We start from the raw sequence: 21,407 nt of genomic DNA, 5'->3' as shown, positions 1-21,407 counted from the left end.
CCAGCCAGCCCCACACAGGCAGAACAGCCAGCAGCCATCGGCAGCAAGGCATCGCCACGCCCCGGCTGGCCTGGAGCGCTGGAGCGCCGAGCAGGATGTGGCCCCCCACCCTCCCCGCTCCGTGTGCGCCGCGCTCTCACCTGTGCCCTCTGGAGCAGCTCGATGATGAGAGCCAGCCAGTCGGGGAGCAGCTTCTCCAGCTCCAGGCTGACGATGGCCAGCGCCAGCATGGAGCCCTTGAACTGCAGCAGCTGGAAACAGGCCATGCAGTGCAGCAGCTGCTTGGTGAGCGCCGCCACGTGCTGCGAGGGGCTCGGCGTGGGCAGCAGGGCCAAGAGCTGCGGCCTGCTGGACACCGCCACGGCGTGGAACTGCAGGACACAAGCACAGGGGGCAGCTGGCGGCGCCGGCCAGGCCACGGCGCACCCTGGCAACAGCCAGAGGCACAAGGATCCTCCAGCCTAACCCTGGAAGCAACTTCCACCCCGTGGGGAAAACCTGATGTGCTGAACCCACCAAAGCTTGGTGCAGCCTTTCTGGTGGGACCTGCGTGGGCACCAGGCTCTGGGCTCCGCCAAAGGCCTTCCCATCCACCCTTCTCTCATGCCACAGATGTGGCATTCAGAGGTCCTGGACAAACTCCTCAGGCAAGGAGTGAGGATGAAATTCCACAGAGAACCTCAGGACACCTCCCTTGCTCTCATGTGTGGATCTGGCTCTTGGCCGTGCAGATCTGCAGAAGCACGGATCCACACTCACAGCCCACCCTTGGGGCTTTCTCCATGGCTGCACTCCTTGTTTCCCTGCTGCCTGGTGTTTGGCTTTGAGGAAAACCACTGGCAGTGAAGAGTTAGGGGCAGTTTTCAGGAGCTGTGAATCTGTGGCTGAACACACCCCAGACCAGGCCGAAGGGTCAGACGGTAGGCCCACTTCAAGAATGACAGGTCTCCTCTGGAATTCTCTGGCAAGGCATTTTCTTTCAGAAACTACAGGTACAGAGGAATTACAATGTATTCCAAGGTCTTTGCTCCCCTACAGGTAGAATTTTTGTCTAGGTGCTTCTTGACACATTGTTTGCCCTGACAGACACCAGGAAGAACATTAACAGCCCTTTACTTACAATATGAAGGAAATCCAGTGGCGTTGCCATGTGAAGATCCCAGTTCAATTTATCCAGGATGATCTTCTCCATTCTGCGAATTTCAGCTGGAGAACAACCACAAAAGCTGTCCCGAGCCAACACTTTCAGTACTGGAATCCTCTGCAAAAGCCAAGGCAAAAAAAGAAACGGGAGACCAAATTATTCATTACAGAAATCACATCAAAGGCTTCATTTCTGTCCAAGTGGCAGCCACCACTAGTAGCAAGCAAAGGTAGGGCTAGGAGGGCAGACAGTCCAGCAGTGCCACGGTAGAAGAACAGAGTTACCTCATCTTCCTCAATGGTCTTTGCAGCGAGGAAGAAGCAGCTGATTGCAATACAGTTCAGGTACTTTGGACGGGCCTGTGGGACAGGAGAGCAGAGAGGGCTCTGTGTCAGTGTGATGCCTTCATCCTTCTGCTGGGGCACCCCAAGCCCCAGGGTGTCCTTCTGGATGTGCAGGCTGACCTCTGACTACACCCTGGCAGTGGCAAGCTGTGCCAAGCACAAATCCCTGCTCCGTGACGTCAGGCAGGGCTGGGATCTTCCAGCCCTGGGACTGGAGTGGGCAGCACTGGACTGGGAAGAGCTCGGTTTTAGGCACTGCAGCAGAACTGGCAAAGTAAATCCTGAGTGGAGCTCATCCCCTCACAGAAAAGCCACTTCACCTGCTGCAGCAGAGCTCTGCTCTGACTGCTGCTGCAGGTCAGACATAGAATGGGAAGGAAATGGGAATTGGAAAACACTGTCTTTGCATGGGAAGTGTAACTCAGAAAAACTTTTAAAACAACCCTTGTAATTTCACACTACAGTTCCCAAAACTGGCCCAGGGATTAGTGAGGGAGAGCTGGTCCCTTCCACAAGGAGATGGTTTTTAGGCAAGGTGGGAGGATTTGGAGGGGAAAGGGGGATTTTTTTCTGAGCTTTGTACATGTGACCACCTTGCCAAGGGGCTTCATTCCCACTGGCAGTGGAACAACCACTGGCCATGGCCACCTCCTCCAGAGCAGCCAGGGCTGGAAAGGCAGAGGCTGCTGTGAGCAGCTCCTGGCAGCTGGGCTCTCCTGCCTGTGGTCAGAGATGCTGAAGGCAAAGGGAAGCTAAAATCCTGCACTCACAACCTGCCCTTGTGTGTTTGGGTGCCCAAGGGAATGAATTTCCTTAGGGCAGGACTGGGACTGGGCCCTGCCACGGGTGCTGTGCAGTGAGATACACCAGCACTGCTGCTCTGGCTAACAGCCAGTCCCAGCAACCCCCAGGTCTGTTCCTGGGGAAGGGACTGGTGGTGTTCATAATAAAATCCCCAGAGAAGCCCCTGGTTGAAGTATAGGAGTTCAGTTGCATCAGAGGAATGAGCTTTGTGGGAGAGGGAAACGGGACAGAGCACAAAGCCCCAGTGCTCACCCAGGCAAAGCCCCTTCCCCCCTTCCCGCTCACTGCCCAAAGCACACAGTGGGCTCTGCACTCGCAGTCCCACGTGTGCAGTACAGACTCCCTGGCTGCTCCAATGTGCTGCAGGAAAACCTGCAGTTGAGGGCACTGGCTCCTGAGGGATCTAAACCTTTGCCATCTCAGCATTTCAGTAAATCAGCTACTTTGGATTCTTAAAAATAATAACTTCCATGGCTTGCATGAAAACATGATCAATATTTATTAATATTTAAGGGGTGAGTTAATGAATGATGTCACTTGTATTCTACCAAAGTCTCTCACATGGAAAAGCAAGGGCACAGGCTCAGAATGCATCCTCCAGCTGCTATCTCCTATGGGATATTGCTTACCCAACACGGTGGTGGTGTGGGGTGAGACACGTGCAGGTGAGACCACGGATTGCTGAGCAATTCTGATTGCATCAGAATGTAACTGAGCAAACGTGTTAAGAGATAAACTTCCAAAGCCTGACTTCACAGCTCCAGACCAGGGATTCCAGGTTGGAGCACAGTGTGTTTGGTCACTTGGCAGGTGCAAAGCACAGGCTAGCTAAGGGGGCCAGAGGGGCAGCAGGTCCCACTTGCAGGAAGACCTAATGTTCTTCCCCCCTTTTTTACGCAGTTTCTATGGGAGAACAGCCTGAAACCCAAAGGGCTCATCCATTCCAGTTGGATTCAGCACAGCAGGAGGGCATAGCTGTCACACAGACAGCCTGCAGATGTGTTTGCTTTCCTTTTTCCTTCCCACCTCTCGGACGTCATTCCAAGATGGAGTCCATCAGGCTGTAGAGCAGCTTGGTAGGGAAGTACTCCCCCAGAAGCCATCGTCTGTGTTTCAACCTTTTTCCCCCATTTCCCTGCACCAGCCCCCTTGCCAGGCTCAAACCTCTCCTCAGTTTTTTTTCCAGCTGGTTTCCTGCTAGCAGGTGCCCCAGCATTTCGGGGTGGTACAAATGGGAGGAATGCAGCCATAGAGGTGAGCAGGGCCATCCCTGGTGCTTCTGTCTGAGGGCTGGCCTGGAGCTCCTGGGCGCTGCCTTTGCCCTCCCCAGTCAGCCCAGGCTGAGGTGGGACTGCTCTCTAGGGGCCCAACCCGCCCCCGGCTCCGGCTCCAGAGCAGAGCTGCTGCTGCCCACCCACGTGTGAGTCGGGCAGGGCGGGGGCCGGGGAAGGAAGCGCTGCAGTCCGGCCACACCGCTCAGACTGCACGCACCGACCGTGCACGGGGGCAGCAATCTGTTCCTGTGTCTGCAGCTGCAAATATTTACCTTTACTGCTCCTAAAAACCTGTCCAAGAGGCTGATGGCCAGGGCGAGCGTTTCTGGGTAAAGGTGGAACTGGTACTTGAGCTTGGCCAGCCACTGGATGACCTCATCCCTCTGCCTTGGAGAAATGGCTACATCCTGGGGGAGAGAAAGACACACGGTTCTTACACATGGGCTGAGAAAGTCCCAAAGGACCAAAGGCTTTACACCTGCAGGAGTCACTCAGCATTGAAACAAAGCCTCCTTCAGAAAGGGGGAGCCTGGAGCCAGCCCCAGTCACCACTCTGTCCCCACAGTTATCCCAAAAACTTGCCCAGGAAAAGACAACTTTCCTTACAGCCATCCCAAACCTCACTCATTCCCTGTACAGTGGGGAGAAGAGGATGAGTGACTTGTAGTTTGTCAAGCACTGGCAGGCTCAGCTCCAGAGTAGTTCCCACAACTTTATTATTTAGTTAGTTATTATTATTTTTTTAATATAATTTTAACCCCCTCAGAACCATGCATATGCAAAAAACCCCCCTTGCTAACAGCGGAGTGCAGGGACTCTGTTGGAGTTTTGTGGTGAAAGGTTTCTTTTTTCTTCAAATTATGGGGAATTTTTTAGCTCCAGTACCTGTTAAAATAAAGAAAATTGCAAGCAACTGACAGAAGACTCTCAGTGGCTCAGTGAACTGGGAACGGGGAGGCAGCAGCTACAGCTTTGCCTGCAGCTTGGGTTTGGTGTTCGGTTTAGGTGTTTGGCCATGGTCTCCCCCATCGATCTGTTTGGACAACAGCTGAATTTCAACCACACGCACAGCTCAGTCACTGACACAAAATCCTTCCCCGTGACCCAGTTCAGAAATACCTCCGGCTTTCCTAGAGCCTTTCACATCAACCAAGGAACCGTCTGGTCTCGCTCCAGTGGGGATTATTGGGGATGATCAGCACAGATGCGTCCAGGAGCATGAAAAGCTGGGCTCCAACTGCCCCCAGTAACGCCATGAGGGCAAAGCAGCAGGAATTTAGAATGAAACCACCCTAATACTAATACAAAAGAAATACTTCAGGCTACGTCTACCACTGAAACAGCTTTGTGTACCTTCCACAGGCAGTGACAGTGCCCATGTTCTGCCCTGAGCCCCTGCAGAGCCCAGTGTCACCAGCACTGCTGCTCCAGAGGGGCCTCTGCTCTCAGCTGCTGCTCAGCTACAGCCTGGCTCTGGAGTAAGAAGTACCTATTTTCTCCAAGAAATACTGGTTCTTTCTAAAATCATCGATGCAGTTTCAGGGTGAAATGTGAGCCTCTCTGGGGGCAGGAGGGCCCAGGAGCACAACGAACACACCACACACCAGGAGAGGTTACTGAATGCTCTGCTCAAGGTGTTCCTGAGAGTGGGAAGGCACCTGGGCTGTACCTGGGGGGAAGAAATGGGAATGCTCGAGGAGGGGGTGGATACGGCAGGTGTGGTGTTCCTGCTGGGGAGGAAGGGCTCTGCCTCAGCAGCATGGGGGCATTTCAATACCACCACCCCTCCTGCCCTTCCATCCCTGGCAAATCTCACTCCTGCTCAATCCCACCAAAACAGGCAGCAGCTTCCACAGCTCCCAGTGCTGTATCTCCTGGCTGGGCGCTGTTTCCCTGTGCTTGCCCAGGCAAAAGGTGACGTCTTCTCCTAAGAACAGCATGGCTGGGAAGGGTGAGACTCCTCCTCTCTGTGCTGCCTCTCCTCCCCAGCCCTCCCGAGACCTGGCCTTGGGTCTTGCTGCCTGCCGTTCGTGGGCAGCCAAAAGGCCCCGTTTCAGACTCGGGGTGAGCATTCCCAGCAGGACTGGAACTCAGGGTGCAGCAGCTGCACACACACTGCCTGCAGGGCCTGTCCCTGCTGTGTGAAGGGAAAAGTGTTTGACCCAAACCCACCGCGAGCCAACCCCAGCCCCACCGTGCCTGTACGAGGAAGGAGCAACTGCAAAGCTCAGCTTAGTGCATGTCCAGCACAAGAAAGGCTCCCAAATTAAGGTGCCTCCTTAAGAACTACATGGGGAAGCAAAGGAAAGGAGCGGAGTCTCCAGCTCTTTTTGACACCCTACAAAAAGGGCGTCTACTCCAGACCCTATCTGCAAATAAAGGAGCAGGAGAACGGGGGCAGAATCCCCTCACACAGGTGAGTTTCAACACCAGGAAAGGTTGTTACAGCCTGGTTTAGGAGACAGGCAGCAGGAGTGAGAACTGGTCCTGCCGCCCCCACAATCCCCACTGCTGCTCCACACAGGGCAAGGAGCCTCCCACACAAATACCAGGCTCTATCCCTCTTTCTAAGAGGTGTCCCTGTGACACCCTCAGAACACAAATAACAAAGTGCTGCACAGTAAAATTAATTAAGCAGCGAGGTCACTGATCCTTAGTTAATTGAAACTAAAAGCAAAACTGAGACGCTCTGGGGGCTGAAAGTGAGAAAGTCCCTTTGGGTGGAAAGCAAAGGTTCCTCCTTGGGGCAGAGGTACTTTCTGTGTGTCACCCCTGTTCCAGACAGGAGAACCAGGGGCCAATGGGTGCTCCAGAGAGCAAGCACAGAGCAAATCATCTCTAGGGATGCTGATCTCTCTCATACCTTGAGACCTGTGGAATATGTAGCTAAAATAAATATTATCTGTGAACTCAAACACAGCTCTGTTTTACTGCTGCCCAGTCGAGAGAAAACACCTCAGCTGATAATCTTTTCCTTTATGTCTCCTGTCCCAGACAAGTGTTCTGGTCTTTCCCCATACTTGTTGCTGCCTGGTCCCTGTAGGCTCCTGGGCAGTGAGCAGGTGACCTTTAGTAGGACTGGAAATAAACTGAGCTCTCCAGATTCCTCAAGAGGTACAGAGAACAAGTGGGGAGTCAGACAGGAAAGAAAGGAGGCATGACACAACTGACACTCTCTTTCTATAAAAAATCCAAAAATCTTCACATTCACAAATCTTCTGAGATGCGCCTCTCAGCCACAAAGTTACTCAGTAACATGCGAAAATCAACCTTTGACCAGTCTTTATGGGTCCATTTCTCAAACCTTAATCCCAAGAACACTCCTGAATGTCACCTGCATCTCATATGTCGTCCCCGCGGGGTGGGGGGGAACGACACCAGAAGGGAAAAAAATCCAAATCCATTCAGAAGCAGGAAGAGGTTCTAGACTCAGCCCACTGTTTTTTGAGGCTGAAAAGCCATGGTGAGATCTGGCTTTGGTATGCTGCACATACCCAGAACACTGGCCTGCATTTAAAGGAGGGAACAGGAATTTTTACACAAGAAGTGCAAACAAAACATAAGAATCAGGTACATTAAATCACCAGGAACAAAGTCCCCAAGAGATTCTGCACTCCATCCTAAATATGGAAAGTCTTCCTGCTTCTGTAACTATGGGTTTCTTTCTTCCTGTCGAAGACCTCAACTGACACATATTTAGAAACTCAGTTTGTTCCGATTTTAAACACCAGAACCAGAAATGTCTCCTAAGGAGTCAAAACAGAAAGTTTACTCCCCAAAAATACCCCCCTAGTGTCTCCAGTCAGATCACTGCATTTCTGCAGATGCACTCAACGTTTTGTCACTGGCAAAGCAGGTGAGTTCACTAAACCCCTGTGCAGCCGCTCCACCCTTGGAGCAGGGAATGGAAAGTTCCACACGCTTGGGGTGCCAGATCTGATCCACAGAAGGATGCAGATTTCCCGATTGCCACAGAAAATAAACAACAGTGTCATGCAAGGGAGGTTTTAGGCTGCTGCAGCTGCTTTCAGAAGAAGGCAGTGGATGTTAGGGAATCTGACCTTCTCCCAGATCCTGCAGAAAACAGGATAATTCCCATTGCATGTCCATGCCTGCTCCATCGCCCAAGTGAACACTGGGGGAACACGGGACAGTTGGACATGCTGGGTGTCATGCACTGCAGACACGCAGAGGGAGATGTGTGACTACAGACAGGAGTGTTCTCAGCTGCCCTATGGCCTCCCAAGTCTGGGTTTCCAACGAGCAGGCAGCTGTGTTTATGCTCTCCTCTCCCCCTGACCTTCCTACATCTCACACTCACAACACACACAGCTTCCACTCCCAGTTACTGATCCTTAACTGCTAGAAAACATTTTAGCACAGCACTGATAATGTCAATGTCTGAGCTGACATGTAGGAAAATAGAAACAAAAAGGTTACACCAAGACAAGAGTTTTGGGGGTGGAAATTGCAGGAGCAAGGACAAGCACAGAGGAGGGGCTGATTGCTGGAAGTCTGCCTGAGGCAGGTGGTGGTTTCTGAGCCACCAGAACCAACTTCACCAAGGCAGAAAGGCAAGGGCCTCATCCCTGTGAAATCCTCACCTATGAATCTGGTTTGGCTACCCTATCTTGTTATCCTGTAATCTTATCTCCCTCCATTCTAATCACCCCAGGAGTACAGCCAGCAGGGAATGACAGGCTGGTTTACCATAAGCCAGAGTCTTAAGCCGTACGTGCCTCAAGACAGCCACAGCTACAACACACTCCACACCTCTGACAACCAAATCGCTCCTTTGGAAACCAAAACGTGGATTAACAGAACTAATACTGAGGTCCTTAAAAATGTACTTGCTCCTGCCCAACAGCAGCAGCTTCTTGTTTGCCAGACGGAGAAACAAACATGACAGGGATTAGCTCTGACAGCAGCTGACTTACCTGTGTGAACATTTTGTGTGGTGCAACAACAGCAAGCCTGGATCTGGGCCCTCCGTGTGGTTATTTCAGCCCAGCCCAGCAGCAAAGGGCCAGAAATTCTGTGACAATGTCCTCACACTCCACATTCTGTTTCAGACAGAACTTTGGGAGTGCACGGCTGTTTGTGAGGGCTCGGGTGAGACAGAGCCTCCTCCCAAAGGAGCACAAACCCACTTTAGGCTGGGTGAGGCCATGGCAGCCCGGTCCAACCTCCCTGCAGCACAAGAGGGGGCTTGGACTATGGAGCCCCCGTGGGCTCTTCCACCCTGAATTTTCCTCCAGTCCTGTGAGAACATTCCTCATTGGAACAGGCCAGTGCCTGGCTCTGCTTCCCCTGACACAAGCTTGCACCCTGCTCCATAAATAGACCTGCTGGAGTCAGTGGTGTTCTTCCTGGAGCAGGCGTCAGATCAATGCTGTCATTAGTGAATTACTCCAAGAAAAGAAAGCTGCTTTCAAGAAGTGTTGCAGAGTTGGTTGTTGGTTGTTGCAGAAACAGGTGCTAATAATCCACATCGTTTGTAGACTTAATTTAATCAGAACAAGGTATGTATGTGCTCTCACAAGCCCAGCAGAGATCTAACCCCGTGTGCTGTGCAGTGTGTTCTCCATCAAAAGAAGAGGGAATCGCTTCCTTCAGAGGCTGATTCCCTGGGTGCCAGGAAAGGCACCTGCTCCTGAACACCTCCAGTTCTCCCCACCAACCCCCTCCCCAGGCAGTCTCCTGCCTCTGCTGCCATGGGTGAGGTGAAGGACAGACCTTACCTGATTGGGCTGAATTTTCGGCACATATGCTTTCCACATTTGAGCTTCCCTAGAGATTGCCATCTCCAGAAGGAGAGACAACCTCTGGCTCTCCAGGGGTCCTGAAAACTTCATGGTAACCCTTGGATCCACCTGCCACCCAGCTGGATACAGCTACCTGCAAAACCAGAGACAGCTTGGTGAAACACGGGGCTGTGCCTGTCCATGCAAAAGGCAGCGCAGAGGGCACTGAAGCTGCAGGAAGTGGAACTGTTCCCCCGGCCCTGGCACAGCCTCACTCAGCAGGAACAGCCCATCAAAACGTGTCCATTACAAATGGAAAACAAAGCACAGACAAGGGTTTTATCTCTTATTTCTTTAAAGACAACAGTTTCCACCACCTGCATTCAAATGGAGAAGATGACCTGATGGAAAAGGTTATTTAGGTAGTTCTGAGGCTGCCTACCAGGACTGTGGCTGCAGATTTTTGACAGTGTTAAATGACTTAAGCAAAACAAGGAAATGGTAAATGGAGGGTAAATCCATAGGAAAGTTATTGAAACTTCTGATTCTTTGCATGAGGTCTTGTGCAATCCCCCCAAGGTGGATATTGGCAAAACACTAACCAGGCATTTTCATGTGAATACAACAGTCCAGGCTGTATTTACAGGAAATAAGTAACGTGCTGACTGAGAAAATAAACAGAATTCACAGGGAAAACAGTCCATTGTTATAAATAACAGCAGAAGCAGCTCTGAGCAAATGAAGATTCAAGGTGCTTTCCCAGAGCAAAAGGAAACCTTAAAGATCAAGACTGATACAGAACAAATATTATTCTTTATTCACACAACCTGCACCAGGTATAAAACCACACCCCAGTCCCACCTAAGGGTCCAGAAGGTTTTAAGTGGCAAATAAATGTCAGGACCATCTGTCCTGAACAGGAACCCCTTCTATGTTAGATTTTTACATAACAAATCCTGCTCCATGAACAAGGGACAGCCTGTACTGGCTTGGCCTATCCCTACACAAGGTGTCCAGATGTCACTGAATAGACAGAGCACCTTGGAGCCAGGATTCCTGAACAGGACTCCTAAAGCTCTTGGCGTCTCTTCCCACCACCCCCAAACGGCCACTGTGGGCTGAAAAATCCCTATTAAAAGTTCCTCACTTGCCCAGAGGGAGACTCTGCCTGGGGAAGTGAAACCCTAGAACCTCAAACCACAGCTTATTTACGTGCATTTTCACTCGATTTTGCATTTCTTTTTTAAACCTGGGGCTGATCCTGAGGACACTCATTGTAAATGGGGCTGAAGGGGAATCAGGGATGCACAGTCACAGCCTCCCTCCAGCTCCTTCCCTCGGGGCCTTCATTAGCATCTCGTGATCCTCCCATCAGAGCCACAGCCCCTGTGGCCCGGCTGGTTCCCAAAGGCTGGATTCCTCCCCATGGAATGTGGCAAGAGTAGGAGCAGACCCACGGCAGAGGCTGCAGCTGGGACCAGTGCTGAGAGCCGGGGGCCGGGAGCAGCTCGCTCCACACTCATCAGGAAAAAAGCAGGAGCTATATTTAGCCCATGTCTCCTAATGTGAAATATTGATGGTCCTTCCTTGGTTTTGCAGGAAAGAGAGAGTAATTAGCCAACCCCCAAATCACTGGAGACAACACAGGGAGAAATTTCAGGCTGTTTTCTTCTGTTGTGACTGATAAACATTCCCACCGTGTTTACAACACAAATGGGTTTCACAGGCCTCTGGAAGCAGGAAAGAGCTTTTAGTTACCCTGATCTCCTCTGACGTTGTCCCCGTGCTGCCTGGGCTGGTCAGTGGCCCCAGCAGAGAGCTCGGGGTGTCCCTGGGGCCCCAGCATACCCAGGACCTTGTAAGGGGCATTTTTAGTGAGCGCTGCTGCCAACAGCTCTCCAGTTGCCAAGGGCAAAAGAGAGGGGAAAATAACCTTTCCTTTGTGAACTAGGCACGTAATTCAATTGAGGGCTGAGGCACAATAACCTTTATAAGGGAAAAAAGAAGAGGAATGATGCGCTTGAAAGTTTCCCTTGGAGCAAGAGCGGTGCACAGTTTTCCAGCACAGAGAGCACAGCCGGGAGACTGGCCAAGCACCCCGGGGCTGAATCCAGTTTGCATCTCCATTTGCATAGCTCTCCATCAGATAAATGCGTGCCATTGGAAAAAACGCCAGCAGCATTGTGTGCAGGCTTCCCAAAACACACGGGAGCAGAGGCACAGCAGGCTCGGGGAGGATGAGGAACAAGAGGCCGACACAGCTTCCCAAAATCCAGCACAGAGAGGTCCATGGACTCTTCCCTCTGCCCAGCTCAGGACAGTAACACCTGAGCAGGCCAGAAAGGTGACAGCAGCACCACAGAACCCTGTGGGTGTGCAGCACCTCTCAGACAACAGCAGGGCCACCAGGAGGCCTGAGCCTGCCCCCACACCAAGTATTTGCTCCAGCCAAAATCTTCCCGTGTTTTCCTACAACCGAGCCCGAGTCACCCACGGCTGGAGGGACTGCCCAAGCTGGGACAGTCACCATGAACTAACACACCTCAGCTTTCTGCTTCTTTCCCTGATTTCAAATTAAACTTTAGCTCCAGGGTGCTGGGGTTTTGGGTTTGGGGCTTTTTTGCCCTGTGGTTACTTTGGGAGTTTTTCAACCACTGTTCAAACAGTTCCTAAAGTTCCTAATCGTCACTGGAAGGTCAACAGGCTGTGCTGAAACCTCTTAAAGAACAGCTGGGGAGTTTTAATAAAGGAGAAGTGAGCCCAGTCAAGGCACTGCCTTTGACGCCTCCTGTGAGGAGCTGCAAGTCGGATCTTGCTCTGAAATTAGAGAGTCAAAACCTTGGTGTGAAATTTTCACTTTTGAGAGATATTAAAAATCACCTCCTTATCCACGGTAAACACCCCGAGCTGGTCCATAAAATAAAGATCTCTCATCTCATAAAGATCTCTCTTTGGTCCAAGTTTATAGCTACCTTCACTCAAAGAAATGCTTTTCAGTTTCCCTGGAGAGATTTTCGGCTGCCAAGTGCTGCAGGCTACAGTTCCAAAAGCAGATTCTGCAGGAATTGGGGCAGACGACTCCCTGACCAAGTAACACTTCATGGTTTGGGGGGTGCATTTGTGTGGGATGTAAAATAGAGGAGTTATTTTATTTTTAGGCTTTGTAATCATTTGCAGTGACTATAAAAAGTGCCTCCTCAACACAAAAAATGTTGCTCCAGGAACATACTATCCACTAGCAGGGGAAGCTCCTAACCCAGCTCCTGATTTTCCTGCCCCCAGTTGCAGTTTAACTGTCCTCATACAACGGAATTACAAACAGGATCACTGAAATGATTCAGGGCAGGAACAAAAACCTCTTTGGTTTTGATTGGGGCTTGTTTTCTGTTTGCTATGGTGGGTTTGTTTGTTTGCTTTTTAAACACAGCCCATTTTGTAAACAATTAACAAGATTTCTAGGGCTAGAGACAGCCAAAACTCCACTTTCTTTGTTTTGCACATCAATCCAGGTTGGTATTCTGAACAAGGAGGGTAATGTGAATAGAGCTGAAGCACCACATCAATTTCTGCAGACCTCGTATTTTCAAGGGACCAGCAGCCAAATCTTCTTCAGCTTTAGCAAGCAATAACAAAATCTCACAGATGACCTGTAAACAGATTTTCCTGGGCAGTGGGGGGAAGGCAAAGCAGAAGGAAGAGAGGAGGAGACTGAATTCCTCGGAGCTCCAGCCAGCCATCTGTGATTTCAAAGGCTCCATGCCTACTGCTAGCAGAAATGTCTAACTGCAAGTTGTGATTAGAAATTTCAAAGCTGTGGCTGGGGGCTGGGATGGATGTTAATTTTAGTACCTGGGGCTTTCTCTCTGCTTAACTCTTTCCTCACACCCTGGCAGTGAAGCAGCCTGGAACTCTGTGCTGGGCAGAGGGAAATACCAAAGCACAGCTTGATGTGACAGCAAAAAAATGAGCAAATGACCAGTGTGGGTTCAAAGCAATCAGTTTGGGATGTACAAAGTAAATGGCCAATGGAAACAGCTTGACAGTGTTGTGAGACAATAAAAATTTTTCAAGGTAGATGGTTGGGAAAAGTATGTTTGGTAATATAATTTTAAATGTTAACACCTAAGCAAGCATGTCTGTTTGAAGAAACTGGCTCCTGGTCACGTACAAAGCACAGTAAGAATTCTCCCCAGGAGCACTGTGTTTGTGTCAGACCTCAGGGCCTGCAGGTGATCTCACACCTTTAACCAGCAGCACGCTTGAGCCCTGGCTAAGCCCAAATTCGGAAAGAGGCAATTTTCTGGAGGCTGGGAGAGGAAGAGGGCCCTTGCCACTTGTGTGTGTGACTCAGCCCGAGCTGCCTCCCACAACCTGGTACAAAGGCAAGGCTGTGAGGTATTTTGGCAGCATCGTTCAGGCGGGCTCATGTACATCACACACTCGCCACTTCTTTTCCTCCAACCAGATTTCTCCTGCCAGTGCAAATAAAGCTGACCTCATTTTAGTGCCGGTTTTCCAAACAGATGAATTTTTCCAAACATTTTAAAGGAACCTGCCAGCTAAAACCACAGGTCGAAAAGGGAATGCAGAGCAATGTTTTGATGGGAGGGAAGGGAGGGTTTTTTACGTCTTGTTTTGAAACAGAAATCCCAGGGTCCATTTAGCAGCTAGGAAGGAGGAGCCCTCTGGAAAAGGGCTGCTACATAAATGGGACCAGTTCTAAGAGATCTCTGCTCCCCTTCATTTCCCCAGCCTTGTGACTGACATCAGGGGTTTGCTGTTTACAGGAAACTTAAAATGATATTTTCCAAAGTAGGGACTTTTAAAAAACAAGGTAGAAGATTAACTCCTGACTGAACCTTCAGACAATGTCACCATTCTTCCCTCCTGGAGAGATGGGAGTGCTTCCAGACCCATGCCCGCTCCACTCCCTGTTCTAGTGGCTCTAGAAGTGCCAGAGGAGGAGGAGGGGGAGGTGGTGGTGGCTGACATTTCCTTTTTGTCTGCAAACTGCCAAGATGAGTCCATTCAAGCAGCCTTTGCCCAGAAAGGTCTTTGGTCAGTAACAGCTTAAATATTCCATGCCACAGCTTCTGAGTGGTGCAAACAGGCTGCTTTAACCACAGCTCCTCTCCCTGCTGGGGCAGCAACAGACCAAGCACACTGTGGATAAAAGGGAAATGCAGGATTCAGCCCTAGGAGAACAGCTCCAGCTGCAGAACTTATGTGGTGATACAAACAGGAGATGAAACTCAGTATTATTTTTATGAGTTCTGCTCCAAGATTTTGGTTTATTTGAACCAAAAAATCAGTGGAGAATGTAAATTCCTCACAACGTTTATAAAAATCAGCCACGGGATGGATTTCAGTAGGAATGGGCCCTGCAATTGTTTGGCAGCAGATCCCAAGGCTCAGGAACAGGTCAGGAATGTGAGCCTTTACTGTGTGCACTGGGGTGTCACGTCAAGGACAGTCAGCCCTCGCCTGGGACAATCACAGTGGTCACATGCCAAGAAGAAGATGGTGCCATCCTCTTGTTCAGAACTGAAGCACCAGACAGAATAAAGCAAAGAGAAACGAGCATTTACTGAAACGACCCCAATTATATTTATGCTGTTTCCAGCGTAAATGACAGATAAATCCAAGACAGCAATGGCTGAGCCTTGTACAAATTCCCTGTACACCACTGGTAAAGGAATGAGCAGCTCCCACAGGCAACTGACCAAGGTTTGCATGGCAGCCTCTGGGTTCTGCTGGGGACTCTCTGGATCTTTTGGGGACAAGGTTCAGGACTACTGGGGAACACCTGTGAACCTCTGAGGAACTTGAGGGCACTGCTGTTGCTGAGCCACTAAACCAGTGAGAAGAGGGAGCCCCAGCAGCTGCCCCCAGTCAGGGAGAGCCAAGCACCCACTCAGAGCAGCTGGGCACAGTCTGTGTAAGAGGCAGCTCGAGGCAGCAGCCCCTTTTGCCAGAGCTGCTGTGGAACAGAGCTGCTGTGAAGGGGGACTCTGGCAGCCCTGCTCCAGTATGAGCAGTCTCAGGCATGGTGGAGGCACACCACAGGGCCATTTCCCCTGCAGGGAGTGCCCAGGAACTTGGTCCTGCAGAAAGTTTGGTTGTCTTGGAAGAGCTGTGGTGCTGAGTTGGAGGAGTTTTAGGAGGAAGTGAACAGGCTGCACAACATCAGTTTCATGGAAGATGGACAGGCTTTTCTCTGGGACTGGTCAGCCTGGAGAGCCTCAGCCCCATCTGCAACAGAGAAGCAAGCAGTGCCCACCTCCACCATCAAAGGTAATTGAAGTGTCCGGGGAGAAGAGGAAGGGAGGAAGCGGGTGATTGCTGGCACTAAGAGGAAACCTTCTGCCCCACCTCAGGGTTTGTAACTATAAAAAAGGTTCAAAGCATGTCGGGTGAGATGACAGGAACGCATCAAAAATATAACCAATGATGCTTAAGTGGGGTCACTTTCAGCATTTGCATGTAAGCAGGGACACATCTGTGAGGTTCCCTTCTGGTGGGTAAGCACGTTGGGCTGCTTCCCTGAGGTGTGTGTCTGCTATGAACAGTGTGGGGAGGTAGGTAACATGGGGAGGTGTGTGCATGTGAAAGAATACAGTCTTGGATCACAGACGTGTGGTGGGATGGCTCCCATAACCTGGGAGTGCTGCAGCGGAGGGACACAGGCTCACTGCAAAGAGGAAATGCTGGTGCCTTGGTCCCCGTGGGGGACTCCCAACAACGGTGACGTGTGCAGGCAGCACAGCGTGGCAGAGCACAAGGAACCCAGGAGCACCCTGGATACAGGGCTTCCACTGGACCCCACAGCCTCCTACACAGGGGCTAACAAGGGACGTGTGAGGGTCAGAGGCTGCCTTGGCTGCAGTGACCATGGGATAGCAGAGGCAGCTGAGGTCAGACAAAAGCCAAAGCCCAGCTGGAATTGCATCTGGCAAGCTATGGGAGAGATGGAAGGGGCTTGAGTACTTGGGTAGCAAGATGAAGGCCAAGGAGAATCTGGGCAGACTTCTGGCTGGAAGTAGGGTCTGGATAAGTAGACAGTGAGGTAGATTCAAAAGTACCTGAATGTGACCAGAGGGCAGTAATCAGTGACATTTCTTTACTGTGAGGGTGACAGAGCTTTGGCTGGGTTGCTCAGGGAGCCTGTGGAGTTTCCATCCTTGGAGGCATTGAAAAAGTGTTTGGACACAGGGCAGAGCAACTGGTTTTAGGTGGCCCTGTTTGAGCAGGGGCCTGGGACAAGCTGACCTTCAGAGGTACTTTCCAGCCTCAAGCCCTTGGGGATCTCAAGGGCTAAAGGCTCAAAGCAGCCCAGATCTAAGGGCCCAGAGCAGCGTGTCTATTCCTCAAGCAGCAGGAAGGCTTTAAAATTCAAAAAAAAAGGGGCAAACCAAACCTGGCATTATGTAATGTCTCACTGGTAGTCTCCTCAAAGCAACACACGCAGAGCATGATTCACTTCTCCCACCACCAATGTAACTTGGTATAAATCAACAGTAACTTGAAGGAAGTCACTCCAAGGTTCCAAGCTCACAACATATGAGGGAGAGCAGTAATTTCATAAAATAGGGCCACAGGCTTTCAAGCCCATAAAAACTAACTCTCTAGAGGCAAGGGCCAACAGGCATTTGGAATTTAAAGCATCACGCACCACCTTTTGAGTAATATAATCCCCTGAAACCAAATAAATACAATGCCTCTGTGGGCAAAAACACAGAGACAGGATTCAGCAGTACCTCTTTTTGTCTTTCGGCACTAGTCAGTCATTAACATCAATGAACAGTGATAAAACCAAACAAGTTTATACCCAGTTCAACACCCACATCCAAAAAATGTCTGACTACGATGGCTTGATTCCTCTTGACAACAACAAAAGAGAATTTTGTCTGAAAGTCTAAGTGCTCACCAAGGCCAGTATTTTGCTTTGTAGATTCTGATTGGCTTCAGGATAAATTAGTGATTACAGTTAATATCAGGATGCAGTGTAAGGCAGTAAAAAGATAATTATGAGGAAATGAGGAATTATCTGCTCTTGAAACAATAGATCAATTATGAGGTACAGCACAGTAGCTGCAGAGCAGCATTCTTGTGCTCTGAGGGTACTGCCTCCTCTTTCTCATCAACCAAGAAGAACCCACACTTATAAAGCTTAATTATCCTCCAGGAGCTTGAGCTTGCTGACTAATTAGCCTCTTGTTGAGACAATACAGAAAAGGATATAATTCCAATTGTCCACAAAAACGGCATGGCACAGGCACAGTCCTGGCTCTTCCCTGCGTATTCAGCTCTCCTGTCCTGCAAGAGCTTTGATATATCCACAGTTCTGAACAACCTAAAACCACTCCTGAGCCTAAAAAAAATAAACCCACACATGGGAGCTCTGAAAGGGGAGGTACAGATGAAGGGGAGGGAAGCAGCATGTCTGAGGCAGTCTGTAAGAGCAGCTGGAGGGCTCCTGCTGCTGCTTCCACGGGCGAGTTGTGTGAACCCCGCTTTGCTCCTGTCACTGTGTGCACGGACGCACTTGCAGGGCCCTCACTAATGACAGCTGAGCTGAGCTTGATGCTTCAGCTGCATGGCTGCGTTAGGAGCATGTCAACACCAAGATTTACAGTCAAAATTATTAAAAAGCATAAAAGTTGAAGTTTTTAGGAGCCAAGTTCTTGTCTAACAGATACTGTAGTCAGGTCACCCCAGCCAAGAAACAGGGTCTTGCTGTGTGCAGTGAAAAGCCACCGAAAAGGTCCAAAAGCCTCTGGCAGATGGGTTCATCCAGCAGCTCCCATCACCCTGGTAAAGATGTTTGGTGTCTGGGCTGCTGAGCAACATGGAATATCTGTAGTAACGTGTTATTTATGAGTGAGCTTTTAGAGGAGTTTATGGCAAGTGCAAACACCCACTGTGGTTAATAAATGAGTGTTGGTAATATTCGCAGTCAGCAAACACACAGGAAGGGAAAATGTCAGACCACATCTGCTTTGTACAGAGACCGGAGACACCTGAGATTTCCTTCCATCTCAATGACTTTGCTACACTTTTTTGGCTTTTGAAAATAGCTATTATTGCACTGTATTCTGAAAGAAACTATTCTCAATGAAGCAGAATCCCCCTTAAAATCCACCTTGTTGATGGCCAGCCTGGTTTCCTGCTGCTTCACTGGAGCGTGCTGGTGAAAAGGTCTTTGGTCAGGACCTCCACAGGCCCCACAAAGTTATGGGAGCAAAGGAAAAATGGCAAATACAGGCAGGTTCCCAGGCAAGTTAGTTCTGGGCAGGCATTCTACATATTGCAAGGGAGGAATTCAGACCCCACAGCCATGTTACACTCCATCGAGAGATGCAGGACTTTTCCACTCACAGTCTGCTCCACGCTCAGGCAACCAAGTCCTAAGGGTTATCATTTGGCACTCAAACATGATGTCTGGTTTTCCTGAGGCCATTGGTCCTGCCTGACCTTTTTAAAATCCCTCAGTGTGGCATAAAGTGCAGGTGTTTTTATCTATCCCTTCCACACCCAGTTCAAATGGATCATTTACATTGGCATGATGCTGAACTTTATTTCCTAAATATAAAAAGTGCCTTGTAAAATACAGTGATTAGACCTGTGAGTATAAATGTTCCCCAAAAGCCAGTTCAGCATGAGGTCAAGACTAATTACTGCTTTAACCATTGGATGGCTGCAGGTGTGCAAGGGAAAGCATCTTCCAGGAGGCCCTGAGGGAAGGCACCTTCCACCACTGGGACGCTGCTCAAGGTCTTGTTTCAGTCTGTGCATGAGGGATGCTAAAAGACAGGTGAGCACAGAAAGGCTGAGAATGGAAAAGGAAAGAGGCTGTAATTACAGGGGAGATGCTCAAAGCTTTTCAAAGCTGTGAACACTTGGTCCACCAAAAAGCTTCTCCCAGGGCAGTGACACGAGCAAAGACAGCAGCACTGAACAGTGTCACGGTTGGACTGACCCCGATTAAACTGACAAATGCAGGTACATATTACTGGAACCACCTGAAAACAGGAAAACAACTCATTTACTCACAAACGTCGACTGCATCAAAGGGTTACTTTAAGATGGAAGACAGGTCTGGGAACGGGGAAACACAGCCCCCAAGGCCCATCCAGAGAAATGCCGCGCAGTTTCTGCTCCCGGCGGGCTCCCAGCACGGGCCCAGCCTGTGACACCCCAAACACGGAACAGCGGGAATGCCTGGCCCCGCTGGCACCCAGCAGGGAGCACCTTCTGTGCACAGGATCCCAACACAGCCAGGCTCTCACCAGGGGCACTATCAGTATCTTTAAGTAGGGTCCCAGACCAAATAAAGAGCAGGACTTGGGAATACAGAACAGACACAATTAAAACAGCAGCTAAGATCAGTTCTGCCACATCAAACTGTGCATAAGTTCTACACAGGGCTGAAGGTTAATTAAAACTCTGTATGTGTGTATATCTATATACACACACCCCCCATGTGAAAGTTCAGTTCCTGCTGGGGAGAAGCCAAAAAATCAGCTTCCCACATCCCACGCCAAGGTCTATGTAGGCACGGATGAGAACAAGCCCTGTCCTACGAGCCAGTCAAACTACTTGAAAACTGAATCTGAATCATTTCCACAGATCCAAAATCCAACCCTTGAGACAAGGAAAACATGCCATGATTTGCTTTTTGAGAGACACACTCACCTTGCCTGACCTGGCCTCCAGGTGCACCTGCAGAGGTGGGGGCACAGCTGCCACCCCTGCAGCGAAAAGGGAGATGCTCCCCTTTCCCAAGTGTGCATCACTTGCATCTTGCTCAGTTTCAACATTTTATTAAAAAAAATCTTACCCTTCTGTCTTTAAAACGGGCTGTGCTATGTACACACTGTTGCAGCACACCACAGAAAGAAATGTCTGGGAGCAGACAAAGGCTGATGCTGAAATCATTTTTAAATTCAGGCTTGAATCAGCCTGCCAGCTAAGACCCTTTTAAGAGCAGTAAAATGAGGGATTGTTCCTTTTTCCCTTCTTCACGTGGTCAAAAGGGGAGGACAGGTGAGCAGGTTTTTCTGTGTTCAGTGGACAAGTTTTCAGAAAGATTTTTTTAGTCACTGCTTTTTACCATAGGCAAAAAACCAATGGCAATCTCACTCCCTTCAGTTCACCCCTCTGGAGATGGATTTAGAGAACACAATGCTGCTCTTCCTTCAAGGAAACTTCTTCCATCGCAGCCGGGAGAACTAAGAGGGAAGAGGAGAGAGAGTGCAGCCCGTCTCTGCAAATGAAGTACACGAAGAAAAGGAAACAAAACCCAAAACCAGGAGGCCTGTAGGGAAGCTGGAGAGAGACTCTTCTTCAGGTACTGTAGTGACAGGACAAGGCGTAATAGGTACAAATTGAAAGAGGGGAAATTTTAAGTTCGATATTCGGAAGAAATTTTTCACTATAACACTGGTGAGACACTAGAACAGGTTGCCCAAGGGAGGCTGTGGATGCCCCAACCCTGAAAGTGTTCCAAGCCAGGTTCGATAGGGCTTGGCAGAACCTGGTCACCTGGAGGTGTCCTGCCCACGGCGCAGGGTTTGCGACTACGTGATCCTTAAGGTGCATTCCAACCCCTTAAGGTTCTCCGGTTGTAAATCCCGAGCGTCGCGCCGTGACCACAGTCACACCTGGGGCAGAGATGCGCTGCTGAGCCCTGCACGGGCCGGGGGTCACGGCGGAGGACGGGACAGGGACCCGCGCCGGCACCGCACCCGCACGGGCACACAAAGCACGGCCGGCAGGATGCTCTGCGCGCGCTTACTTTGCGCGTGTATGTTTACAGCGTTTATAGCTACAGCGTTGCACAGCGATGCCGAGCACAACCCCCACAGCCCCGAGCCCCCCGTCCCCTCCCGGCTCTCACCTCCCCTGCGCGGCGGCGGGGTGCCCGGCGGGGCCTGGCCATCAGCACCCCATGGCGGAGCGGCGGCGCCGGGGCTCCTCCGCGGCGCTTCAGCACCGTGCGGGGCCCATGCCCGGGGCGGCGGCGGTGGCCGGCGGGCTCCTCATGTCGCCATGACGGGGGAGGGAAGGGTGAGAGGGAATCTGTGGGGGGGGAGGG

The 21,407-nt window shown here is 50.4% G+C and overlaps 1 protein-coding gene across 1 annotated transcript in view; it reads right to left on the bottom strand.

Moving 5' to 3' along the window:
* CCNI (cyclin I) overlaps positions 1 to 21,407 on the bottom strand; it is a 23,474-nt gene extending 2,067 nt beyond the window's left edge. The window contains exons 1-6 of the mRNA XM_063415496.1: positions 21,210 to 21,407; positions 9,308 to 9,464; positions 3,839 to 3,973; positions 1,429 to 1,503; positions 1,121 to 1,261; positions 141 to 371 (exon numbers count right to left, since the gene is read on the bottom strand). Coding sequence (XP_063271566.1) covers positions 141 to 371; positions 1,121 to 1,261; positions 1,429 to 1,503; positions 3,839 to 3,973; positions 9,308 to 9,421 — 696 coding nt within the window. The 5' untranslated portion in view covers positions 9,422 to 9,464; positions 21,210 to 21,407. The remainder of the gene's footprint in view (positions 1 to 140; positions 372 to 1,120; positions 1,262 to 1,428; positions 1,504 to 3,838; positions 3,974 to 9,307; positions 9,465 to 21,209) is intronic.

Source organism: Prinia subflava, chromosome 18 (assembly GCF_021018805.1).
Source record: "Prinia subflava isolate CZ2003 ecotype Zambia chromosome 18, Cam_Psub_1.2, whole genome shotgun sequence".
In the NCBI taxonomy this organism is placed as follows: domain Eukaryota; kingdom Metazoa; phylum Chordata; class Aves; order Passeriformes; family Cisticolidae; genus Prinia; species Prinia subflava.
The sequence above is the reverse complement of the archived record's forward strand: the minus strand, read 5'-3'. Positions and strand labels throughout refer to the sequence as shown.